This window comes from Vigna umbellata, chromosome 4, assembly GCF_029865625.1.
Source record: "Vigna umbellata cultivar VRB3 chromosome 4, Vumbellata_1.0, whole genome shotgun sequence".
NCBI classification, from domain to species: Eukaryota; Viridiplantae; Streptophyta; class Magnoliopsida; order Fabales; family Fabaceae; genus Vigna; species Vigna umbellata.
The window spans coordinates 44,032,447-44,055,908 of record NC_142168.1 but is presented as its reverse complement, the minus strand read 5'-3'; the positions used below and the strand labels follow the sequence as shown (position 1 = coordinate 44,055,908).

The following is a 23,462-nucleotide window of genomic DNA, read 5'->3' as shown; positions in this document are numbered from 1 at the left end:
GTATAATAGACTTTTAAAAAAATCTTCTTGCTGTGGTATTTATTGGCACAACCTTCATTTATGTTGTCTATACGTATAATGAATATGTTTAACAGGAGTTGCGAAAGCTTGTACGTAGAGTGCACATTACTCAAGAGACGAAGGCTGATATAATTGAAATGTCTTGTTATATCAGTTTTTGGTGCAGTTTTTAGCTAGTCCAGATTGCTTTAATTGAACTAATCATAAAAACAAGCAGGAGTATCACTTGGTGCAGCCAATGAATGAAGGTGCTGGTTGTTGTCTTAAAGTCTGAAAAAGTTGGATCAGTGAGCAAAGCATGGCTCGTGAGTGTGACTGGAGAATGGCTAGAGTTGTATTGGTGACCTGTGCTATCTAGTGAAGAACTTAAAGAAACAAAATATGCATGAGGATATGACTTGCAATGGCCTGGACAGAGGATTGAAGCTGAACTGTTGTTCATACGTGAGGGAGGAGAGTTCACTTTAGATTTTCTCTGAAGTTGGAAGTGGGACAATATGTTTTTACGTTAATAATGTTATTTTTGGTTTAACATTGCAAATTTCTATTTCTCCACTGTAATTTTTGTTTCTACTTTTATTATTATATTTTTCTCATAGTAAAAAGGAAAGTTCATGGGCTAGCCCTGACCCATAGGGCTTTAGGGCTATTTGGCCTTGTGGACTTTTTTAATGAGAAATTTTTTTGACCCTGTGGGCTTTTTTGGCCTCAATCCACATGGACTAGGGTCAAATCTTATAAAATGGGCTGCTTTGACAGCTCTAAAGAGCAGTAACAAAAGTTGCTTGGTCGGGTAAGATACTGTTGCCACGCATTTCCTGATACAAGTTTAAGGCCACATCACTGCACTCATTTTGTGTATATCCTGAAATTAAAGCAGTCCACATTACCGTGCTTTTAAGGTTAGAAAACTCCGAGAAAAGAACGCTTGCATCTGCAAGCCTTTGTGAATCCATATACATGCCCAACAAAGAGGTTCCTAAGAATTCGCTACCACATAAGAGACCCCTCTTTACTACAACACAATGGATCTGCATGCCTAAAATTACCTTTGCAGAACCCTTACAAACATCTATGACGCTCACAAATGTAATCTCAGATGGCTTTAGTCCCAGTATCAGCATCTCATGAATAAGACTAATAGCTTCTTTTATGTCTTTTGGAGCATATCCTGCAATCAGAGCATTAAAGGAGACCACACTCCGTTCAGGCATCCTAGAATAAATTTTTTGTGCATCTTCAATGTCTCCGCATTTTGAATACATGTCAATAAGAGAACTTCCAGCACAAAGGTTAGTTTCTAAACCCAACTTAACTGACAGGCAATGGAGTTGCTGTCCTACATCTAGCACCTTAATATTTCCACATGCACTAAGTATGCTGGCCAAAGATACCTCATCAGGTACAACGCCGTCCAAATTCATTCTTTGAAACAAACTGAAAGCAACAACCTCCTCTTCTTCCTGCACATAACCAACAATAATGTCATTCCAGGAAACATGATCTCGGTATGTCATGAGCTCAAACTTCTTAGAAGCTTCCGTCAAAGCCCCAGCTTTGGCATACATATCTATCAATGAATTGTTGACAAATAAATTGGAGGTAAAACCCTTCTTGATAATAGTTGAATGCAACTGGTGACCAATTCGTACGTATTCAAAGGATGCACACGAGCTCAAAATGCTTGTGTAGGTAAATTCATCTGGGTGAACGCCACATATTGTCATACCCGAGAACAACTCCATGACATTACTTAAATAGGCATTCTGTGAATAAACTCCTAGCATGATGTTCCAGACAATCATATTTTGGTGAGATATAGCATCAAATACTTGGCGTGCAGCATCCAGCATCGCACACTTGCCATACATATTGATCAAAGAACTTGCAACGTATATACTGGAATCGAAACCTTGCTTGATAGCCAGGGCATGAACTAGGAAGTCGTGATGGAGGGCGGCTAAACTGGCAATTGCACTTAAAACTCTTGCGAGTGTGGATCTTGAGGATTTGACACCATGCTTACTCATTTGACGAAAGAAGGCAAGAGCCTCCTGATAATGGCCTCTCTTGGCATGACCAGAAATCATGACATTCCAGGCCACAACATTGCAGGTGGAGATGGGCATCTGTGCAAACAATTGGCAAGCATTGTCCAGCTTTCCTAAAGAGGTGTAAGTGTTTAAGACGGTGACAAGTGCCACAAGGTCTAGAAGTGGAAAAGAAGCGGGAGAAACAGTGGTGCGTATTTTATCAAATACGTGAAGTGCTTGCTGAGGCAAGCCGGCTTGAACATAACCAGAGATTAAAGAGGTCCAAGAAACAGGGTGGAGATGAGGGGAGGGTGCGGCGTCAAATAGGATGCGAGCAGAAGTGAGAAAGTGGGAATTGGCGTAAAGATGGATGAGTGCGCCATAACAGAAGGAGGCAGATTGAAGACCCCTCTTAATTATGTAGCAGTGAACTGCCCTCCCCAACTCAACATTGTGTAGCTTTGCACAGGCGGACAGAGTGATGGCGAAAGTAAACTGATCAGGGGAATGGCCAGAGTTGAGAAAAGAAGCATAACATCGAAGGACACTTTAGGGCAATCCATGGGTGGAGTGCATGCGAAGAAGGGAATTCCAGGCACTGGCATTCCCCTTCGCCTTCCCCTGGCACTCACTCTCAACACTCCAACGCCCATGGTAGCCTCTCCCTCTCACCACACCTCTCACTGTAACACTCACGCGCATCAATCAATTCGATTTGATTCCCTTTTCTCCCCTTCCAACTATCCGCACATTCTTTCTCTTTTGTTCTTCTGTTAGAAGTAAAATCCAATTTGTGTATGGAACCTTCTATTCACGTTTTTAATTAAGGCCAAATGACAGACGACATTTCATCCTTCCCTATAAAGCTCCGAGACGGCTGGGAGGCCGCGCTTCCCCGCTTCCGACACTTTGCTGACACGAACACGTTTCGGGGACGTGCACGACATGGTGTCGGACACCGTTTTTAGGGCTAGACACGGCCTTGACGCGGCAAAGAAGATACGTCTTGGTTGTTGCAACCGGAAATCGAAAAAAGCGGAGTTGCATAGGAAAACTCTCTTTTTATGGAAACATTTTTCGGAGCTTTTGATAGGGTGTAGGAAGCTTTAACCATTTTATTGTCTTATGTCCTTGCATTCCACCCTTTGTGAGCTACAATAATTCAGTCTCTTTTACATGATTTGCATAACAAGGGCTCTCGTCTTTCGGTCACATATTATAATAGTTAGAATGCAACTCATGTTACTGTTATTCTGATGGTTTATCAGAGGACCAAACATTTAGAGATATTTTCTCTCGGTCCAAGAGGAACTTCAACAAAGTCATATGAAATTGTTACGCTTTTCTACAAAAGTGTCTCTCCAAACCTCTCTGGAATCAATATTCTCGCCTCCGATTTATGTGGGATATCAAAATACCATTAGTTGTCCCACTTCAGGTAGAAGAAGCACAGCAAGTTTGTCATACTAATTTTGCCAATTCTGGATGGTTCAAGAACTATTTGTCATGCTTCCTATTTATTTTGTTTTTTCCTTTCTGTGTTGCTGTTTTGTCCTATTTAATTAGATTATTTCCTATCTATCCACTTACAAGAAAAATTCAGTCTATGCATGCATCATTGTATCCCACTTTAAAATAAGGGAAAACAATATAGAACATTTCATCCTTAATAGTTTCATTCATCCCTAAATATCCAAAATGTCTGAAAAAGCAAAACAATAGCACTTCAAAGCAAATTCATTAGAACCCATCTCTATATATTATAAGGATTAAAACAATTAGAATAAAATTATAAGAACTAAAACCTAAGTATAGTAAAAGTACCCGAACTAAACTTCAGTTTGAGTATGGAATAACCAAGGCAATCCTATGGAGAAAAAATGTGCTCAAATTTAAAAAAGAAAAATTAATTATATATATATAAGGCCTGACCAAATGATAAGAAAACTGACAACGTCTTTTGTATAAGGAACTACGAGTTAAAATAGTACAGAAACAAATGTTCAAATTATACATGTCAAAATAATAACCCATCATATCCTTTGTAGTTTTTCTTCCCCAGTTAACCATCTTGTAAGCCAACTCGGATCATCGGCAAAGAATTTACAAGATCTGGGAATGATCCCAAGGTCCGCACCAACTTGGTCATACTCCTTTAGAGCTGCTTCCATTTCTGTCGCAACGCTAGTATCATTAACAATTTCATATGAACTCGTGCTTAAAGCATCTGCGTAGTGTTGCTCCCTCTCAGAGTCATTTTGGAAAAGTTCCAAGGCAGGTCCCTGCATGCATGCCAAGGATAAAGGCAGTAAAAACTACATTTTGGCAGCAAGCAGCAAACATGCATATCACATCCTAATAAAGATGCTATTTTATCTGCTTCATTTCATATTTATTTCTTTGTCATTTCTTATTAAAAATATAACATGCCAATCAACCCAGCATGTACTTAAACTAAAGGAGAGATTTGTACCTCTGACAGCGCTTTCTTTGAAGCAAGCAATGGTAAGTGTTTCATACATAAGTCCAGATACAAAGTACTAGTTATGTGGGCATGTTTCTATTTCTCACGGTTAAAGCACATACCTGACATAGCTCGGCATAATGTTTATATATCTCACTGCTTTCATCTTGATCGCCGAGGAGACTACCTCCATACCACCCATTCGCCTCATTTGCTGAGGTCATTGCAAGGTACCTACCAGATCAAAAAGTATAAAAAGAGCATCATCTGTAAACTGAACAAGCTAAAGGCGTCAAGTGAGAATATGCCGGAAGAGACAACACTGGATTCCCAACCAATGAAGAATGGGATTTCAGGTAGTTATAAATACAGTAAATCCTAGACAAGCACTTCATAAATTTTTAAAAGAAATCCTTCATTCATTATAATTTAAACCAACTGTAGCATGAACTTACTTCTTAATGGTAGAAAATAAACAAGTTTAGAATTATTCGTGGTCACTTAAAATATTAAGAGCACCAGCTCAACTTAACGGATCAAATTCAAATGCACCAAGCCTGTTCCCCATTATCAGCATGGCAGCTCTGTCTAGAGCTAAAAAAATCACAACGCACAATGTAAACATACAAATGAGTTTTATAGCGACCTACAGTGTAAACGTTATCCAACAGAAAAATAATCAAATGGGATACTGATCATGAAAGGAAAAATGGAAGGTGCAATGAAGTCACACAAGGATAATGAACTTTTAAGATACATACCTTTGGAAAACATCCTCTTCATTCATATCACTGCCAGAAGAAAGCCAATTCAAGTCACAAAATCCATTAGCATGAGATCCTTCAACGTCAGTTTCATGAGAAGCTACTTTTGCAGCAGAGGAACCCTCTTCGTACTTTCTCTGGCCAAAAAGCCAATTCGGGCTTTTTAGCTGTATCTCACTGGGGATTAACAAACAATCATTGTCTCGACAAAATTACCTCAAGTTACTTAGATCACTGAATAGCTTTTGCATCTCACACTAGTCAGAAATTCTACCCACTATTTCCATACAAAATAATGTACATGGTTAGGGTGGAAGGAATGGCTTAAATGGCAACTAAGTTTAAACAGAAATTACATTCATCTAGAAATGGTGAATTACCATAATCAGAATTAATTACATTTAACAGTAAAACAGTACAGTCTTTACATTACTAAACGGGGTTCAAAAAGCCGAACGACTTTAAGATACAGAAAATAGATACAATACAGCAGTAACATAAGTTCAGAGACGAACGGTTTTACAAAACTTTAACTGAACGTTCAGCGTAAGATTGTAAGACTAACAAAATGAAACCTAGCGAGCGCTCTAAGGCTCGGCCTTAACTTCTACTTCAACCAGATTAGCGTCTTCCAAATTTTCTTCTTCTAGCATTTCTTCAAGTGACGCATCTCCATCTGCTCATATCCACACGGATGATCATTGCAATGACAGGACGAACGTACAGAGACAAAAGACAACACAAGGAAAACGAAAGGATAAGCTTATGTAATTTAATTTATACATCAAACTATGCAATAATATTTCAATCCACACAACACATAGTTCAACATGTAACATCATACAATATATATATATATATATATATATATATATATATATATTAGACCGACCGTCCGGACTGTATGAATCTGTGTAGTTACAAGCGTCCTTGCACCCGAGTGATGTAGTAACTGGGATACACCAAACAGCTGCCACTCGAGGTTAGTCCGTTCTTACGTCGCCCATGTTAACTTATGGACTAAGGACCTCCTGCCGTTCCCACACATGACATACTCCCTCTACATGAGGATGAGTACTCACGGAACATCAGGATGGACAACAAGTCTTAACTTATCCATAGTCATACTCTACCAAATTTAATATCCAATAAGTAAGAGTCGTTCCTCCCTGGAACGCTCGTTCAAATTCCATAATCGTATAATCATTCAATATAATGTTCACACTTCAACATCTTAAAATTTATCATCATCTTTATCTTCAGTTTTAAAAGTATAAAATAACGAACGTTCATACTTCTGAAGAACGAAGATGAACGCTAAAGACTAGATTTAGAAGACTCGTTGTCAAACAGAATAAGACCACACATACTTATATGAAGAACGTGACTGCTACTCGAATCAGTTGAATGAACCGACTCTTAAAAATACACAATCAATGTTCAGAATAATTTAGGTACAAAGACGCTAGACCGAATCCAAAATGGATAAAGATACAACAAGACAATTATTTAATTATACTGAGAACAATTTGTTTAAAGGGATCGGCTGTCAGTCAATGACCGAACGCGATAATATACATTTACTAATAATTTGGACGAACGCAATTTACGCTCATTTAGAAATCAACGGTAAGGACGAACGTTCGGTATAAGACCGAACACTACTTAGGACGAACGCCAGGTATTCGACCGAGAGCTCATTAGGACGAACGCTAGGTATAAGACCGAGAGCTCATTAGGACGAACGCTAGGTATACGACCGAGCGTTGCTTATGACGAACGCTAGGTATAAGACCGAGCGTTACTGATTTTAAAGTATAAAGTTATTCGTATACTGCTAAGCTGAACCGAGCGCTCAAACCTAGCATCTCACAAGAGGACGCTCGTTCTCGATCAGAGTTCTTTCCGAATGAAAGAATTCCATTTTAAGTCGTTTACTAGGAAGCCGAACGGTATAAGACCGTTCAACGACGAGCGTACATTATCAAGGTAAGAATTATCATATTCAGATTTTTCATCTATTCTAACTCAACATTTCTCATACGATTCATAATCTTATAATTTCATATTCCTCATTAATTCACATACTTTATAGAATTCATATTAACAACTCATACTATACAATAATCGTCCATTTTCCAATTCATACGTATCAACCAACACATACCATATTCATTCATGCATAACAGCGATCGTTCAGGCATACTCAATCAGCATACATCTCATACATTCAGTTCATATCATGCTTGCACACAACATCCAAGTATAATTTAAATTAATAAGCTTCCCTTACCCGGATTGATGACTTAAACGTTCAAGCAGTAAGACTTGAGACTCGCCCAACGTTCGTTCTCTAGCAGTAACGATCGCTTACTATTCCAATCAATCTAATCACAAGAAGAATCGATATACTCAGACTAAATACTTGCATGCAGTTGAAAAACTTAGTTTTTCAGGAAACCTAAGGACGAACTACTAAAGGAAAACTTACCCGTTTCAGTTCTAAAAACTGTTCGGTTCAAAAGGAAGCTCACGGCGCGACGAACGTTCCTACGGTTTCTGAAATTTGATCGGAGGAAGAGGTGGTGAGTTACAGTAGAGAGAAGTTGAAGGCTTTCTAGAGAGAAGGTGGAGAAAATGGAGGTTGAGTTCTGAGGAAGAAGAAGGAGCGTGCAGAGAATGAGCAGAGTTTTTCAGAAAAATGATTTTTCTGTGTTGCCCACGCCCCAAAAACGGACGTGCGCTCTTCTGCTGACACCTGCACCCCCACTTCAGATTCAGAAAGTTCCAAAGTGACACTTGGCAGGCGTGCTTCAGAGTGTGTGAGTGTGTTTTTAATGAGACTGAGTGTGTGGCGCGGTGCATTTATGGAAGCAGCCAGGTGACTCAGCAGTGCATTAATGACAAATTATACATGATAATGATAGTTTAATTTTCCAAGGTCTCACAATGTGCATGTCACTAATGGATTTTAATTCTGATTATGGTAATTACTATATTTTGGGATGTTACATTAGAGCAAGGTTCTGGTTTGAATTTTTTTTCTTAGTTACTATTGTAATTAGAGAAGACATCTTTAGAATCTTCCTAATTAGGAAAAATAGATGTATAATCTTCTATTTTATTTTGTTTCCTTAGTTTTCCTATTTCTCATTTTAGAAGAATTAGATTGTTACAAATAGAGGATATGAAAATGTATTTAAATGATTAAGAATAATAAAATCAGTCCTATTTTCTACTTGGTGTCAGAGCTCTGATCTTGGAGCTCCATCCTGCTGCACAAGTCGCGTCGCTGTCGCTGTCTGACTACCGCTATTGCCGCTGTCCGACTACCGCCGTCGCCGGTTGGGGTCGTTGATAGGGCAGAAAGATGCGCCCAACACCGACGACCACAACGTCAGACGTTGCTCCAGGAGAGAAGCCGCCACTCGCCGCCACTGTCGTCGGCGCGTATAGCCGACGCACCCACCTCCGGTGAAACTCACTTACCGCCACCGCCACAGACAGAGTCGTCAAAGCCTCCTGAGTCTGTTCCTAGGGTCGGTGACGACCCGTTTGGCCTATATTTGAGTAGATCTGAGTTTTAAGTTCTGCTCCTTTTTTTTCTGTGTGACCCACACGCTGTCATTGTCTCAGAAAAGGTCACCGGAGCCTCCTAGGCTTTGAAGTAAAAAATGAAAGAAGCAAGGTATGCCTCTTGAAGAAAGCATTGTATGGGCTTAAGCCATCCACTAGAGCATGGTTTAGAAGATTTACAAAAGCAATGGTTTCCTTGGGATACTAACAAAGCCAAGGAGATCACACTTTATAACAAAGCCAAGGAGATCACACTTTATTCATAAAGCACTCTTCTACAAGTAAACTCACTTTATTGTTTGTCAATGTAAATGATATGATTATTGTAGGAGATGATGAAATAGAAAAATTGGCACTAAAAGATAAATTGGGAGCTCAATTTGAAATGAAAGACCTAGGAAAACTCAAATATTTTCTTGGAATAGAGGTTGCCTACTCCCAAAACCGATATGAATTTAATCAAAACAAGAAAGGATATGAATTTATTCAAAAAGTTCATGATTTTCATGGAGACTTCTAGTTCTATGTTTCTTAATTCTGGAAAGAGCATATATTAACAGTGAAGGCTATAGAGCAGCAGGTGGTCAAACCTCAAAGCAGATGTATGAGGTGGAAAAGGTAACAGGACCCTGCATTTTTTTCCTATCTTTGCTATTTTATGGAAAACAAAAGGGCTTGGTTAGATAATACTGGATAGTAAAAAATGTAATTCCATGTTAAGAGTTACAATTCGAAAAAAAATATGTTAAAAAACAAGAAAAACACTGTATTGAATGTCAAGTAACAATTTCAATGATAGATCATACCTTCCTGTGCTAGTTCGATTACTCTTGTTGGCCCTCTTTATTATACTGGGTTTACCACTGTAGTAAAAACCAGTTAAATCAAGCGCTTCACTTGCTACAGCTCCTAAAACTGCTAAAACATTGGCCGACTTGCTTTGAAAAGGCACAAAAGAATATAGAATAGTCACATATATGTTTGAAATGCAGGAAAAGTAAAAGACCACCACTGTGAGACTAAGAGATAAAGCACAGTAGGCTTACCTTTTTGCAAATTTGTGAAAGTCCGAGTGAATAAATCTAAGATGGTTCTCTACTGGTAGAATTTGGTTAAGATAACCAACAACACTTGCAAATTCACGTCTCAGCATCATTTCTCGAGGCCTTTTCTCAACTGTCTGCATTTCATCTTTTAAATGAGCTACAAGAAACTATAAAATATTTTCTATTTTACAAAAGACGCAATTCATTAATGCAAACACATGTAACAAAGAACCATATTCGGTAGAGGATTCAGAGCTAAAGACAGTAGGGAAAAAAATTCTAGCATGCTTGGCACTGTTAGCAGTGTGTTAGGTGTTTCTTTTACATTTTTATTCATTTGCAATTTGCACTTATGATTTGCACTTATGTAAAAGAAACACCTAACACACTGCTAACAGTGCCAAGCATGCTAGAATTTTTTTCCCTACTGTCTTTAGCTCTGAATCCTCTACCGAATATGGTTCTTTGTTACATGTGTTTGCATTAATGAATTGCGTCTTTTGTAAAATAGAAAATATTTTATAGTTTCTTGTAGCTCATTTAAAAGATGAAATGCAGACAGTTGAGAAAAGGCCTCGAGAAATGATGCTGAGACGTGAATTTGCAAGTGCTGTTGGTTATCTTAACCAAATTCTACCAGTAGAGAACCATCTTAGATTTATTCACTCGGACTTTCACAAATTTGCAAAAAGGTAAGCCTACTGTGCTTTATCTCTTAGTCTCACAGTGGTGGTCTTTTACTTTTCCTGCATTTCAAACATATATGTGACTATTCTATATTCTTTTGTGCCTTTTCAAAGCAAGTCGGCCAATGTTTTAGCAGTTTTAGGAGCTGTAGCAAGTGAAGCGCTTGATTTAACTGGTTTTTACTACAGTGGTAAACCCAGTATAATAAAGAGGGCCAACAAGAGTAATCGAACTAGCACAGGAAGGTATGATCTATCATTGAAATTGTTACTTGACATTCAATACAGTGTTTTTCTTGTTTTTTTACATATTTTTTTTCGAATTGTAACTCTTAACATGGAATTACATTATTTACTATCCAGTATTATCTAACCAAGCCCTTTTGTTTTCCATAAAATAGCAAAGATAGGAAAAAAATGCAGGGTCCTGTTACCTTTTCCACCTCATACATCTGCTTTGAGGTTTGACCACCTGCTGCTCTATAGCCTTCACTGTTAATATATGCTCTTTCCAGAATTAAGAAACATAGAACTAGAAGTCTCCATGAAAATCATGAACTTTTTGAATAAATTCATATCCTTTCTTGTTTTGAATAAACTCATATTCGTTTTGGGAGTAGGCAACCTCTATTCCAAGAAAATATTTGAGTTTTCCTAGGTCTTTCATTTCAAATTGAGCTGCCAATTTATCTTTTAGTGCCAATTTTTCTATTTCATCATCTCCTACAATAATCATATCATCTACATTGACAAACAATAGAGTGAGTTTACTTGTAGAAGAGTGCTTTATGAATAGAGTGTGATCTCCTTAGCTTTGTTAGTATCCCAAGGAAACCATTGCTTTTGTAAATCTTCCAATCTAGTGGATTGCTTAAGCCCATACAATGCTTTCTTCATGAGGCATACCTTGCTTTTTCATTTTTTACTTCAAAGCCCAGGAGGCTCCGGTGACCTTTTCTGAGATAATGACAGCGTGTGGGTCACACAAAAAAAAAAGGAGCATAACTTAAAACTCGGATCTACTTAAATATAGGCCAAACGGGTCGTCACCGACCCTAGGAACAGACTCAGGAGGCTTTGACGACTCTGTCTGTGGCGGTGGCGGTAAGTGAGTTTCACCGGAGGTGGGTGCGTGGGCTATACGCGCCGACGACGGTGGCGGCTTCTCTCCTGGAGCAACGTCCGACGTTGTGGTCGTCGGTGTTGGGCGCATCTTTCTGCCCTATCAACGACCCCAACCGGCGACGACGGTAGTCGGACAGCGGCAACAGCGGTAGTCGGACAGCGGCAGCGACGCGACTTGTGCAGCGGGATGGAGCTCCAAGATCAGAGCTCTGACACCAAGTAGAAAATAGGACTGATTTTATTATTCTTAATCATGAAAAATACATTTTCATATCCTCTATTTATAACAATCTAATTTTCCTAGAATGAGAAATAGGAAAACTAAGGAAACAAAATAAAATAGAAGATTATACATCTATTTTCCCTAATTAGGAAGATTCTAAAGATGTCTTCTCTAATTACAATAGTAACTAAGAAAAAAAATTCAAACCAGAACCTTGTTCTAATACCCAATGATACGATCTTGTTTAGGAAAAAGTATGGGAAATAAAGAATGTGGAACAAGAGAGAAATGGGAATGCCACAGTCTAGCAGATTGATAAGTTAAGTGAAGATTCGCCACAAAAATCTTAGTCTTTGATAAGAATTAAAGTTCTAATATAAGAACGAACATAAACTTCTCTCAAAAAATACAAATGCATATAATATGACTCTAGTGTTTACATCATCTTTTAGTATTTCTATTACCTCGAAATCCTAAAATAACGCCCACAACACAAAAATAACAGAAAATGAAAATTACAGACGCAAACTTTCACTTTCACTTAGCGAGGCCCACTCGCCTAGCAAACACTGATTGGGTCGCCCAACAAATTTAACATTTTGTAAAATTAAAATAAAATTAAAATTTATTTAATTTCTTAAATTATTCTATAATTGTGTTCATGATTTTCATGTTCTTTATTTTCCTCCTTCATGGAATATTATAAGTTTCATGGAGACGTGTTATCTTTGACCTTGTCATAGATCCTTTGAATGACAAATGTTCTTTCTCAAGTTGTTCTCATATATGTTTAGGAGATAATACTTTATCATACCCTCTTTCTTGAAGAGAATTTATTCTCAAATTTGTACCACTTGAAGATTCCTTATCACGTGAAGTGTGGCCTAGGACCAAACAATAAACGGAACCGTAGAACTAACAGCTCAAACCTATTACTAAGAATATCAATCTTTGGCTGGGTTTGTCTGTGTACTGGGCTGACAGCCCAACAGAATGCTACTGCAGTTTTATTTTATCATAATTGTAAAAGTGCAACATGTTGCTTTAGAGAATGGAAGTTCTATTTATGTTTTCAACTAATTCTTTATTTTGTTAGGGATGCTTCACTGAGAGATCTGAGAGCTAGTTCTGGTGATATTGTGAGGATTGGGAACAGTAGTGAAATGATAAACTCTGTGGTTAACCGAGACAAAGAGACTGACACTAACCATCAGAATAAAAAAAGATAATTTTAGTAGTGATGCACCACATTTTCAGAGTGGAGTTCTTCGTACCAACTGCATTGACTGCTTGGACCGTACAAATGTTGCCCAGTATGCATATGGTCTTCAAGCTTTAGGACGCCAGCTCCATGCAATGGGTTTGAGTGATGTGCCCAAAGTGGATCCTGATAGTAGTATCGCTGCAGCTCTAATGGATATGTATCAAAGCATGGGGGATGCTCTTGCTCAGCAGTATGGTGGTTCAGCAGCTCACAATACTGTATGGCATATTTTATGAGATTCTCCTTCACAAATATCTAGTCTCCGTCTTCTTCTGCTGTTTGCTATAATACATGTGTGTATATTTTGGTGAATGACAGGTGTTTCCGGAGAGGCAGGGAAAGTGGAAAGCAACAACACAATCAAGAGAGTTTTTGAAGTCCATAAAACGATATTATAGCAATGCTTACACAGATGGTGAAAAGCAAGATGCAATAAACTTGTATTATTCCTCTGTCCCTTGGTTAATCTAGTGTTGAATAAATAATTAATATTTTAAATATTTAATATATTGTTCTTTTTCCAGATTTTTAGGTTACTTCCAACCACATGAAGGGAAACCTGCTCTGTGGGAGCTGGATTCAGATTATTATCTCCATGTATCTGGGGTTGGGGATGATCTAATTCCTGAGAAGTGGTGAGTCATCCTAGTTAAATTGGCTGATATTAAAATCCATTAGTGACATGCACATGCTTCTATGATATTTAGAATTGATTTTCTCATTTCTTTTGTATGTAAATACAGTTTCTATTGTTTATTTTCCCTATCAGTTCATATTTTCTTCCTGAATTTTTCAGTTCTGAACCGAATCCTAAGCCTTCTGAAAGTGGTGGAATAGTATTCACCCCAATACCCGCTTGCAGAGAAGACTTTTTACGGATAAAGTTGACATCGTTTGACAAGTTAATTGAGAAGACCTGTAGTACAATTAAAAATGTAAGACTATGCTCTGAACCTGATCAAAGACCAGGTGGGAGTTCTGGAAACAGTGGAGTGGCACCTGATGCAGCGTAATTTCTCTTATTCTGAGTTGCTGTTTAATGATTTTATTTCTTGTTTATTGTACTTTTTATAGACTGCTTCCCTTTTCTCGTGATTTTCTGACATGCATATGTAAATATTAGAAATTTTCTTGCCATTCCACTTAAAGACCAGTTCCTGTAGCTTTGGTTCTTATTATAAGACAAAAGTAGCTGATTTTGTCTCTCCCTGCTTCTTAGTACTTACTTGACCGGTTTTATCATTTCAAAAATAATTTGTTAGGACTGGAAATGTGGGCTTACATTTTGAAACTAGGCCCGGGATTTGGAGAGTGCAGGAGAGGAGAAACAAGGGTGTGAATAAAAATGCTGATGTGGCAAAGGGTGTAACAAAATTAGTTAAGGAGTGAGAAGTAGTGGGAATATAAAGGGGAGGAGAATGAGAAGAGAGGATACGAAAATATATTGTGGAATTCTGTTATGGCTTGAAGGTGCTAACTTGTCTAGAGGATGCGGCAGTAGAAATCACCATCCTACTGTATTTTCTGTTTCATTTTTGAAATAATCCATATATTCTCTCATTTTCCCTGTTTCTTCTTCTACTTTTTGGGTCTCTGACATAATTGGTCCGCATGCCATATTGTCCTGTGCTTTTTAGCTTCTGTCCCTTCAACTAATTTTCTATCAATGCTCAGGAATCTAATTGAGATAGTTTTGTTTGATTGGTTTATGAATGCCTATTAAATTTTGTGATTATGAATGAATAATTCACCGCATGTTCAGTTCAGATTCTAACTAACACAAGCAGCAAAAAGTTGGATTCCTTTCAATCAACTCCCTCTGATGTCAAACAACATCAAATAGAAGCAATCCATTAATCCGCTTGATAATTTTGGTAGATTATTTAGAAGACAATCTCTCTTGAAAGTAAGATTAGAATCACCATTTCTAGATGAATGTAATTTCTGTTTAAACTTAGTTGCCATTTAAGCCATTCCTTCCACCCTAACCATGTACATCATTTTGTATGGAAATAGTGGGTAGAATTTCTGACTAGTGTGAGATGCAAAAGCTATTCAGTGATCTAAGTAACTTGAGGTAATTTTGTCGAGACAATGATTGTTTGTTAATCCCCAGTGAGATACAGCTAAAAAGCCCGAATTGGCTTTTTGGCCAGAGAAAGTACGAAGAGGGTTCCTCTGCTGCAAAAGTAGCTTCTCATGAAACTGACGTTGAAGGATCTCATGCTAATGGATTTTGTGACTTGAATTGGCTTTCTTCTGGCAGTGATATGAATGAAGAGGATGTTTTCCAAAGGTATGTATCTTAAAAGTTCATTATCCTTGTGTGACTTCATTGCACCTTCCATTTTTCCTTTCATGATCAGTATCCCATTTGATTATTTTTCTGTTGGCTAACGTTTACACTGTAGGTCGCTATAAAACTCATTTGTATGTTTACATTGTGCGTTGTGATTTTTTTAGCTCTAGACAGAGCTGCCATGCTGATAATGGGGAACAGACTTGGTGCATTTGAATTTGATCCGTTAAGTTGAGCTGGTGCTCTTAATATTTTAAGTGACCACGAATAATTCTAAACTTGTTTATTTTCTACAATTAAGAAGTAAGTTCATGCTACAGTTGGTTTAAATTATAATGAATGAAGGATTTCTTTTAAAAATTTATGAAGTGCTTGTCTAGGATTTACTGTATTTATAACTACCTGAAATCCCATTCTTCATTGGTTGGGAATCCAGTGTTGTCTCTTCCGGCATATTCTCACTTGATGCCTTTAGCTTGTTCAGTTTACAGATGATGCTCTTTTTATACTTTTTGATCTGGTAGGTACCTTGCAATGACCTCAGCAAATGAGGCGAATGGGTGGTATGGAGGTAGTCTCCTCGGCGATCAAGATGAAAGCAGTGAGATATATAAACATTATGCCGAGCTATGTCAGGTATGTGCTTTAACCGTGAGAAATATAAACATGCCCACATAACTAGTACTTTGTATCTGGACTTATGTATGAAACACTTACCATTGCTTGCTTCAAAGAAAGCGCTGTCAGAGGTACAAATCTCTCCTTTAGTTTAAGTACATGCTGGGTTGATTGGCATGTTATATTTTTAATAAGAAATGACAAAGAAATAAATATGAAATGAAGCAGATAAAATAGCATCTTTATTAGGATGTGATATGCATGTTTGCTGCTTGCTGCCAAAATGTAGTTTTTACTGCCTTTATCCTTGGCATGCATGCAGGGACCTGCCTTGGAACTTTTCCAAAATGACTCTGAGAGGGAGCAACACTACGCAGATGCTTTAAGCACGAGTTCATATGAAATTGCTAATGATACTAGCGTTGCGACAGAAATGGAAGCAGCTCTAAAGGAGTATGACCAAGTTGGTGCGGACCTTGGGATCATTCCCAGATCTTGTAAATTCTTTGCCGATGATCCGAGTTGGCTTACAAGATGGTTAACTGGGGAAGAAAAACTACAAAGGATATGATGGGTTATTATTTTGACATGTATAATTTGAACATTTGTTTCTGTACTATTTTAACTCGTAGTTCCTTATACAAAAGACGTTGTCAGTTTTCTTATCATTTGGTCAGGCCTTATATATATATATATAATTAATTTTTCTTTTTTAAATTTGAGCACATTTTTTCTCCATAGGATTGCCTTGGTTATTCCATACTCAAACTGAAGTTTAGTTCCGGTACTTTTACTATACTTAGGTTTTAGTTCTTATAATTTTATTCTAATTGTTTTAATCCTTATAATATATAGAGATGGGTTCTAATGAATTTGCTTTGAAGTGCTATTGTTTTGCTTTTTCAGACATTTTGGATATTTAGGGATGAATGAAACTATTAAGGATGAAATGTTCTATGTTGTTTTCCCTTATTTTAAAGTGGGATACAATGATGCATGCATAGACTGAATTTTTCTTGTAACTGGATAGATAGGAAATAATCTAACTAAATAGGACAAAACAGCAGAACAGAAAGGAAAAAACAAAATAAATAGGAAGCATGACAAATAGTTCTTGAACCATCCAGAATTGGCAAAATTAGTATGACAAACTTGCTGTGCTTCTTCTACCTGAAGTGGGACAACTAATGGTATTTTGATATCCCACATAAATCAGAGGCGAGAATATTGATTCCAGAGAGGTTTGGAGAGACACTTTTGTAGAAAAGCGTAACAATTTCATATGACTTTGTTGAAGTTCCTCTTGGACCGAGAGAAAATATCTCTAAATGTTTGGTCCTCTGGCAAACCATCAGAATAACAGTAACATGAGTTGCATTCTAACTATTATAATATGTGACCGAAAGACGAGAGCCCTTGTTATGCAAATCATGTAAAAGAGACTGAATTATTGTAGCTCACAAAGGGTGGAATGCAAGGACATAAGACAATAAAATGGTTAAAGCTTCCTACACCCTATCAAAAGCTTCCGAAAAATGTTTCCATAAAAAGAGAGTTTTCCTATGCAACTCCGCTTTTTTCGATTTCCGGTTGCAACAACCAAGACGTATCTTCTTCGCCGCGTCAGGACCGTCTCTAGCCCTAAAAACGGTGTCCGACACCATGTCGTGCACGTCCCCGAAACGTGTTCGTGTCAGCAAAGTGTCGGAAGCGGGGAAGCGCGGCCTCCCAGCCGTCTCGGAGCTTCATAGGGAAGGATGAAATGTCGTCTGTCATTTGGCCTTAATTAAAAACGTGAATAGAAGGTTCCATACGCAAATTGGATTTTACTTCTAACAGAAGAACAAAAGAGAAAGAATGTGCGGATAGTTGGAAGGGGGAGAAAAGGGAATCAAATCGAATTGATTGATGCGCGTGAGTGTTACAGTGAGAGGTGTGGTGAGAGGGAGAGGCTACCATGGGCGTTGGAGTGTTGAGAGTGAGTGTCAGGGGAAGGCGAAGGGGAATGCCAGTGCCTGGAATTCCCTTCTTCGCATGCACTCCACCCATGGATTGCCCCAAAGTGTCCTTCGATGTTATGCTTCTTTTCTCAACTCTGGCCATTCCCCTGATCAGTTTACTTTCGCCATCACTCTGTCCGCCTGTGCAAAGCTACACAATGTTGAGTTGGGGAGGGCAGTTCACTGCTGCATAATTAAGAGGGGTCTTCAATCTGCCTCCTTCTGTTATGGCGCACTCATCCATCTTTACGCCAATTCCCACTCTCTCACTTCTGCTCGCACCCTATTTGACGCCGCACCCTCCCCTCATCTGCACCCTGTTTCTTGGACCTCTTTAATCTCTGGTTATGTTCAAGCCGGCTTGCCTCAGCAAGCACTTCACGTATTTGACAAAATACGCATCACTGTTTCTCCCGCTTCTTTTCCACTTCTAGACCCTGTGGCACTTGTCATCGTCTTAAACACTTACACCTCTTTAGGAAAGCTGGACAATGCTTTCCAATTGTTTGCACAGATGCCCATCTCCACCTGCAATGTTGTGGCCTGGAATGTCATGATTTCTGGTCATGCCAAGAGAGGCCATTATCAGGAGGCTCTTGCCTTCTTTCGTCAAATGAGTAAGCATGGTGTCAAATCCTCAAGATCCACACTCGCAAGAGTTTTAAGTGCAATTGCCAGTTTAGCCGCCCTCCATCACGGCTTCCTAGTTCATGCCCTGGCTATCAAGCAAGGTTTCGATTCCAGTATATACGTTGCAAGTTCTTTGATCAATATGTATGGCAAGTGTGCGATGCTGGATGCTGCACGCCAAGTATTTGATGCTATATCTCACCAAAATATGATTGTCTGGAACACCATAGGAGTTTATTCACAGAATGCCTATTTAAGTAATGTCATGGAGTTGTTCTCGGGTATGACAATATGTGGCGTTCACCTAGATGAATTTACCTACACAAGCATTTTGAGCTCGTGTGCATCCTTTGAATACGTACGAATTGGTCACCAGTTGCATTCAACTATTATCAAGAAGGGTTTTACCTCCAATTTATTTGTCAACAATTCATTGATAGATATGTACGTCCCACTTACAACAATCGGACAACGGACATACAGAAGACGTCCCGATTAACCCTGATGCTGGTGTAGACACCAACAGATCAACGCCTAACTCTTCTACAGACATACCCAACTTTTCAACACATGCCTTCGCAATGAAGGAGTGTGTTGCCCCCAAATCAAAAAGTACAACATAGGTAAACAAGAAGTAAACAAATACGGACGAGGATGTTACCTGAGCTGACTGCCTCTGATCCAACCAAGGCGTAGACTCTGCCCGTCGTTGGAGGTCTGCCACCTCCCCTGGGTGGAGGCAAACCAGTCCTCTGTGCCTGAGACCCTAATACTACTGCAAAAGTACACTCATCAGCAAAGTGCCCCTCTTTCCCACACTTGAAACACTTCACTGCTCTTCTTCCCACAGGGCAGTTGCTCCGATAATGAGGTCCTCCACAATTAAAACATTTAACGGTGCCGAATGAGCCGGCTGGTCCTAACTGCACCGATGGTTGATAGGATGAACCCCTAGACCCAAAAGAGAAGGATGGTCTAGCGTAAGGCGTCTTCCTAGTACTAACTCCATCACGAGACCTAGATCGTCCCCCATTCCTAGCAGGCTGACTCTGTTGTCCCTCAGATTCACTCTTCGTCTTCTCTAGATCACGGGACATTTCCACCAATGTAGGGAACTCTCTGATACGCAATCCCTTTACCATCAACTTGATATCATTCCTCAAGCCATTCTCGAACTTTCTACACTGCCACTCTTCATCCACTACCATGGTGTTGAAGCGAAGTAAATGCTTGAAGCGATTTGCATACTCTGACACTGTCCTGCTGCCTTGCACCAGCTCTAAGAATTCCACTTCCTTTGCAAATCTCACACTGTCTGGAAAGTACTCAATGTAAAATTTTGTCTTAAACAGCTCCCAAGTAATAGGAGTCCCACTCCTTTCAAGAATCATCTTCATGCTGTTCCACCAATGGCCAGCTTCCCCGGTAAGCAGATACTGAGTATAGGCCAACTTCTTCTCAGTAGGACACCCCTTGGCTTCAAATATCCTCTCCATGTCCCTAAACCAGTGATCAGCTTCATCAGGACTGCACTTGCCAGTGAATCTTGCTGGGCGATGTTGCAGAAAGCTCTCCAAGCTCCATTCTTGCACAGGAATAACAACGGAAGAAACACTTGGAGGAGTCCTAGCACTAGTCATCAATTCCATGAACTCCCTTTGAGTGTTCTCGGAAGACACTCTTGCGTTCTCTGCCGACCTCCTTGCGGCTTCAAGGTTTTGCAATGCAACGGTGTTCTGCTTGAACCAACACAACATTCTGCTATTGCAACGCCTGAAGCACCGCGTTCAACATCTGATTAGAGTCAAGTTGATCAACCCGCGGAGGAGAACGATGAGGAGACGTAGGTGCCATCTTCTGTTAACACAGAAAGAAAGGCCATTAGCCTGACTCAAACCAACACAACTTCCATCCCGAGACCAGGGTACACAATCACAAACGAAGCGCACCCACAACCTACAGATTTCTAAGGAAAGAACTGCTCTGATACCATTAATGTAACATCCCGATTATATAATAACCAATATTATATAATAAAGACGTTAACATCCAAATATAGAGAACAGTCGGAGTATGACGTGTAATTAAATGTGAAATTACAGTCATCCAGAAATAAAAGAAACTGAAAATTTAAACTTGAACAGTTGAAAGGATTAAACACTACAAGTGTTCAATCAGGAAATTCCTAAGAAGACTACTCCGCAACATCAGTAACCTCCAGCTCTTGCTCCAAGGGGATCTCCTCGACAACATCTGCTCCCATCCAAGTGGATGATCATCGCCAACGAAACATACCCAAACGGCACACAACACAAACAATGCAAGGGTGAGCTAGATATAAAAAGCATGTTATACATATATCATAGTTAATTCATGTCATCATACATAAATACATATAAAGGAACAATTAAAACATGCTCGTTAAACCACAACCCACACATCTTTACGCTCGCATAGTCTGGTGGCACTCCCCAACACTATGCAAGGTAAATCCACACACACGACTCATCTTTATACTCGCATAGTCTGCTGGCACTCCCCAACACTATACAAGGTAAATCCACACATACGACTCATCCGGATTTGTATAACTGTCGAACTATCAGTCGTCTTTGCACTTGCATAGTTCAGTTGGCACTATCCAACACTAACAAGGTAAATCCCCCAATCTGTCTATGTCTAAATTCAAAGACTATAGACGAGGACCTCCCTCTACTCTCACCACTTACATTGTTCTCCTCTATTTGAGTATGAACAATGCTTTGAGTGTAGGGATAGACAGACCAAAATACAAAGTTCACTACAATTATACAGAACAACAAGACCACACATCACTTTCGTCCATCTCTCCTCGAGATGTCCAAATCATACTCAATTTCACTATTCACATTCACAATCATAATATCCCAGTAATTTAGCATATCTCATGCATTCACATACTTTACATCACAGCATATATTTCAAACATTTGTACACATAATTCAATTCCAGGGAAAACCAACTTAGAACCCAACACTATTTGCAGAACACTTTTCATCCGAACACTATTCACGGGACAATGTTCATCCGAACACTATTCACTGAACGTTAATTGGAAGAACACTATTTACCGAGCACTATGTGGCCGAACGCTATTCAACAAAACGAACTGGACGAACGCTATATGACCAAACTCTGTATGCCGAACGATATCTGCTGAATACTATTTGACCGAGCACTATTCACCCAACACTATTAGACGAACGCTACTCAACGAACGCTATTTTCAAAAAAACCAGGTCGAACACTCTTTGGACGGACGTTATCATTTCCTACAATATCATGTCGAACGCTAAAACGGAGCACCAACAATATTCAGCCGAACGCTAAAACAGAACATCACTCAAAATGAATTCTGCCAGAACGAACGCTATGATTGAAGCCTGAGACTAACACAATTTGAACGAACGCTAAAATTGAAGCCAGAGAAAAATATGATCAAGATCGAACGCTATCCATCATTAACACGCTAAGACCGAACGCTCATAATCAGCATTAAACCAAGACCGAACGCTTATAATCAGCATTAAACCAAGACCGAGCGTTCAAGATCCAAACCCAGGAATATCAACTTTAAGCCGAACGATTAAAATCACTAATTCATCAAAACGAACGCTCAAGATCGCTTCCTGAAAATAACAATTTAGGACGAACGCTTACAATTCCTTAGTTCACTGAAACCGAACGCTAAAATATCCCAAACTTAAGACCATTGAATTAATACCGAACGTTCACAAACACAAAGACCGAATGCTCAAGATCCAAATCTAGGAATACCAACTTTAAACCGAACGCTCACAATCGCTAATACCCAAGACTGAATGCTTATGATCCAAACTTAATAATCCAATTTAAAACCGAACGTTCACAAGTTGAACCTGAGAATACATCATCAAAACTGAATGTTCTGTATTTAAACCTAAGAATATCAAATTTAGATCGCACGCTTAACGATCATCAAAACAAGCGCAGAACGAACGTTAACGTTCGTTACTAGAGGACACAAGACCGAGCGGTCGCTTATACCTATGGACGTTCGCTGCCTAAAGACAAGCAACATCAAGACCGAACGCTCGCTAATGCCTATGAACGCTCGCTGACTGAAGACCAACAACATCAACACCGAACGCTCATAATACCTATGGACGCTCGCTATCTGCTAACACTGTACTATTAGGACAAACGCTACGAGATCCAACACAATCAGGCCGAATACTATGTAAATACCTTTTGGACGAACGCACATAAATCAATTGCTACGAGAGGAAAATAGGTAAACACCTTTTGGACGAACGCTCAGATTTGGCGTACAACTATTTGGTCTTTATTCGGGCGAACGTTCAGAATACAATACCGAACGTTCAAAAATTTTCCGACCAGTATTTGGTCGAGCACCGTTTGGACGAGCGCGCGTTTCTTCATAATTTTGCAGAATCGCACCAGGTTTTCCAGAAAACCCAGAAACCCCATTTTTTATCCTCAAATTCCCAGATTTGCTTCAAAGACAGTAAAATTCAACAATCAAACGAAAGATCTAACTCCCCTTACCTCTTGAAGACTTCCTTCGTGAATCTTGAATCTATCTTCCTCAAGACTTGCAGCTGCAACTCCTAACACTCTCCGCTTCACCTCTCCCAGATCTACAGCAAGCCTCTTCACTCCTCCAGAAATTCA

At 39.1% G+C, this 23,462-nt stretch overlaps 1 protein-coding gene and 3 pseudogenes across 2 annotated transcripts; 2 read left to right on the top strand and 2 right to left on the bottom strand.

Annotated features, from left to right (window-relative positions):
- Positions 1-774: 774 nt before the first annotated feature.
- On the bottom strand, positions 775-2,814 carry LOC148200324 (pentatricopeptide repeat-containing protein At3g09040, mitochondrial pseudogene; annotated as a pseudogene).
- A 1,131-nt stretch (positions 2,815-3,945) lies between these two features.
- On the bottom strand, positions 3,946-5,550 carry LOC148200323 (phosphatidylinositol-3-phosphatase SAC1-like). Its single transcript, XM_088114139.1, has 3 exons — positions 5,280-5,550; positions 4,641-4,752; positions 3,946-4,336 (listed from the first exon to the last, which is right to left on the bottom strand). Exons 1-3 carry the CDS (start codon positions 5,303-5,305, stop codon positions 4,088-4,090), a joined length of 387 nt encoding a protein of 128 aa, XP_087970265.1. The 5' UTR covers positions 5,306-5,550; the 3' UTR covers positions 3,946-4,087.
- A 4,891-nt stretch (positions 5,551-10,441) lies between these two features.
- On the top strand, positions 10,442-16,787 carry LOC148200322 (phosphatidylinositol-3-phosphatase SAC1-like; annotated as a pseudogene). The gene is made up of 9 exons (XR_015786053.1): positions 10,442-10,596; positions 10,705-10,836; positions 13,035-13,420; positions 13,521-13,642; positions 13,727-13,837; positions 13,999-14,211; positions 15,319-15,498; positions 16,026-16,137; positions 16,442-16,787. The product of XR_015786053.1 is annotated as a phosphatidylinositol-3-phosphatase SAC1-like (transcript).
- A 1,240-nt stretch (positions 16,788-18,027) lies between these two features.
- On the top strand, positions 18,028-19,248 carry LOC148200321 (pentatricopeptide repeat-containing protein At3g09040, mitochondrial pseudogene; annotated as a pseudogene).
- Positions 19,249-23,462: the final 4,214 nt, after the last annotated feature.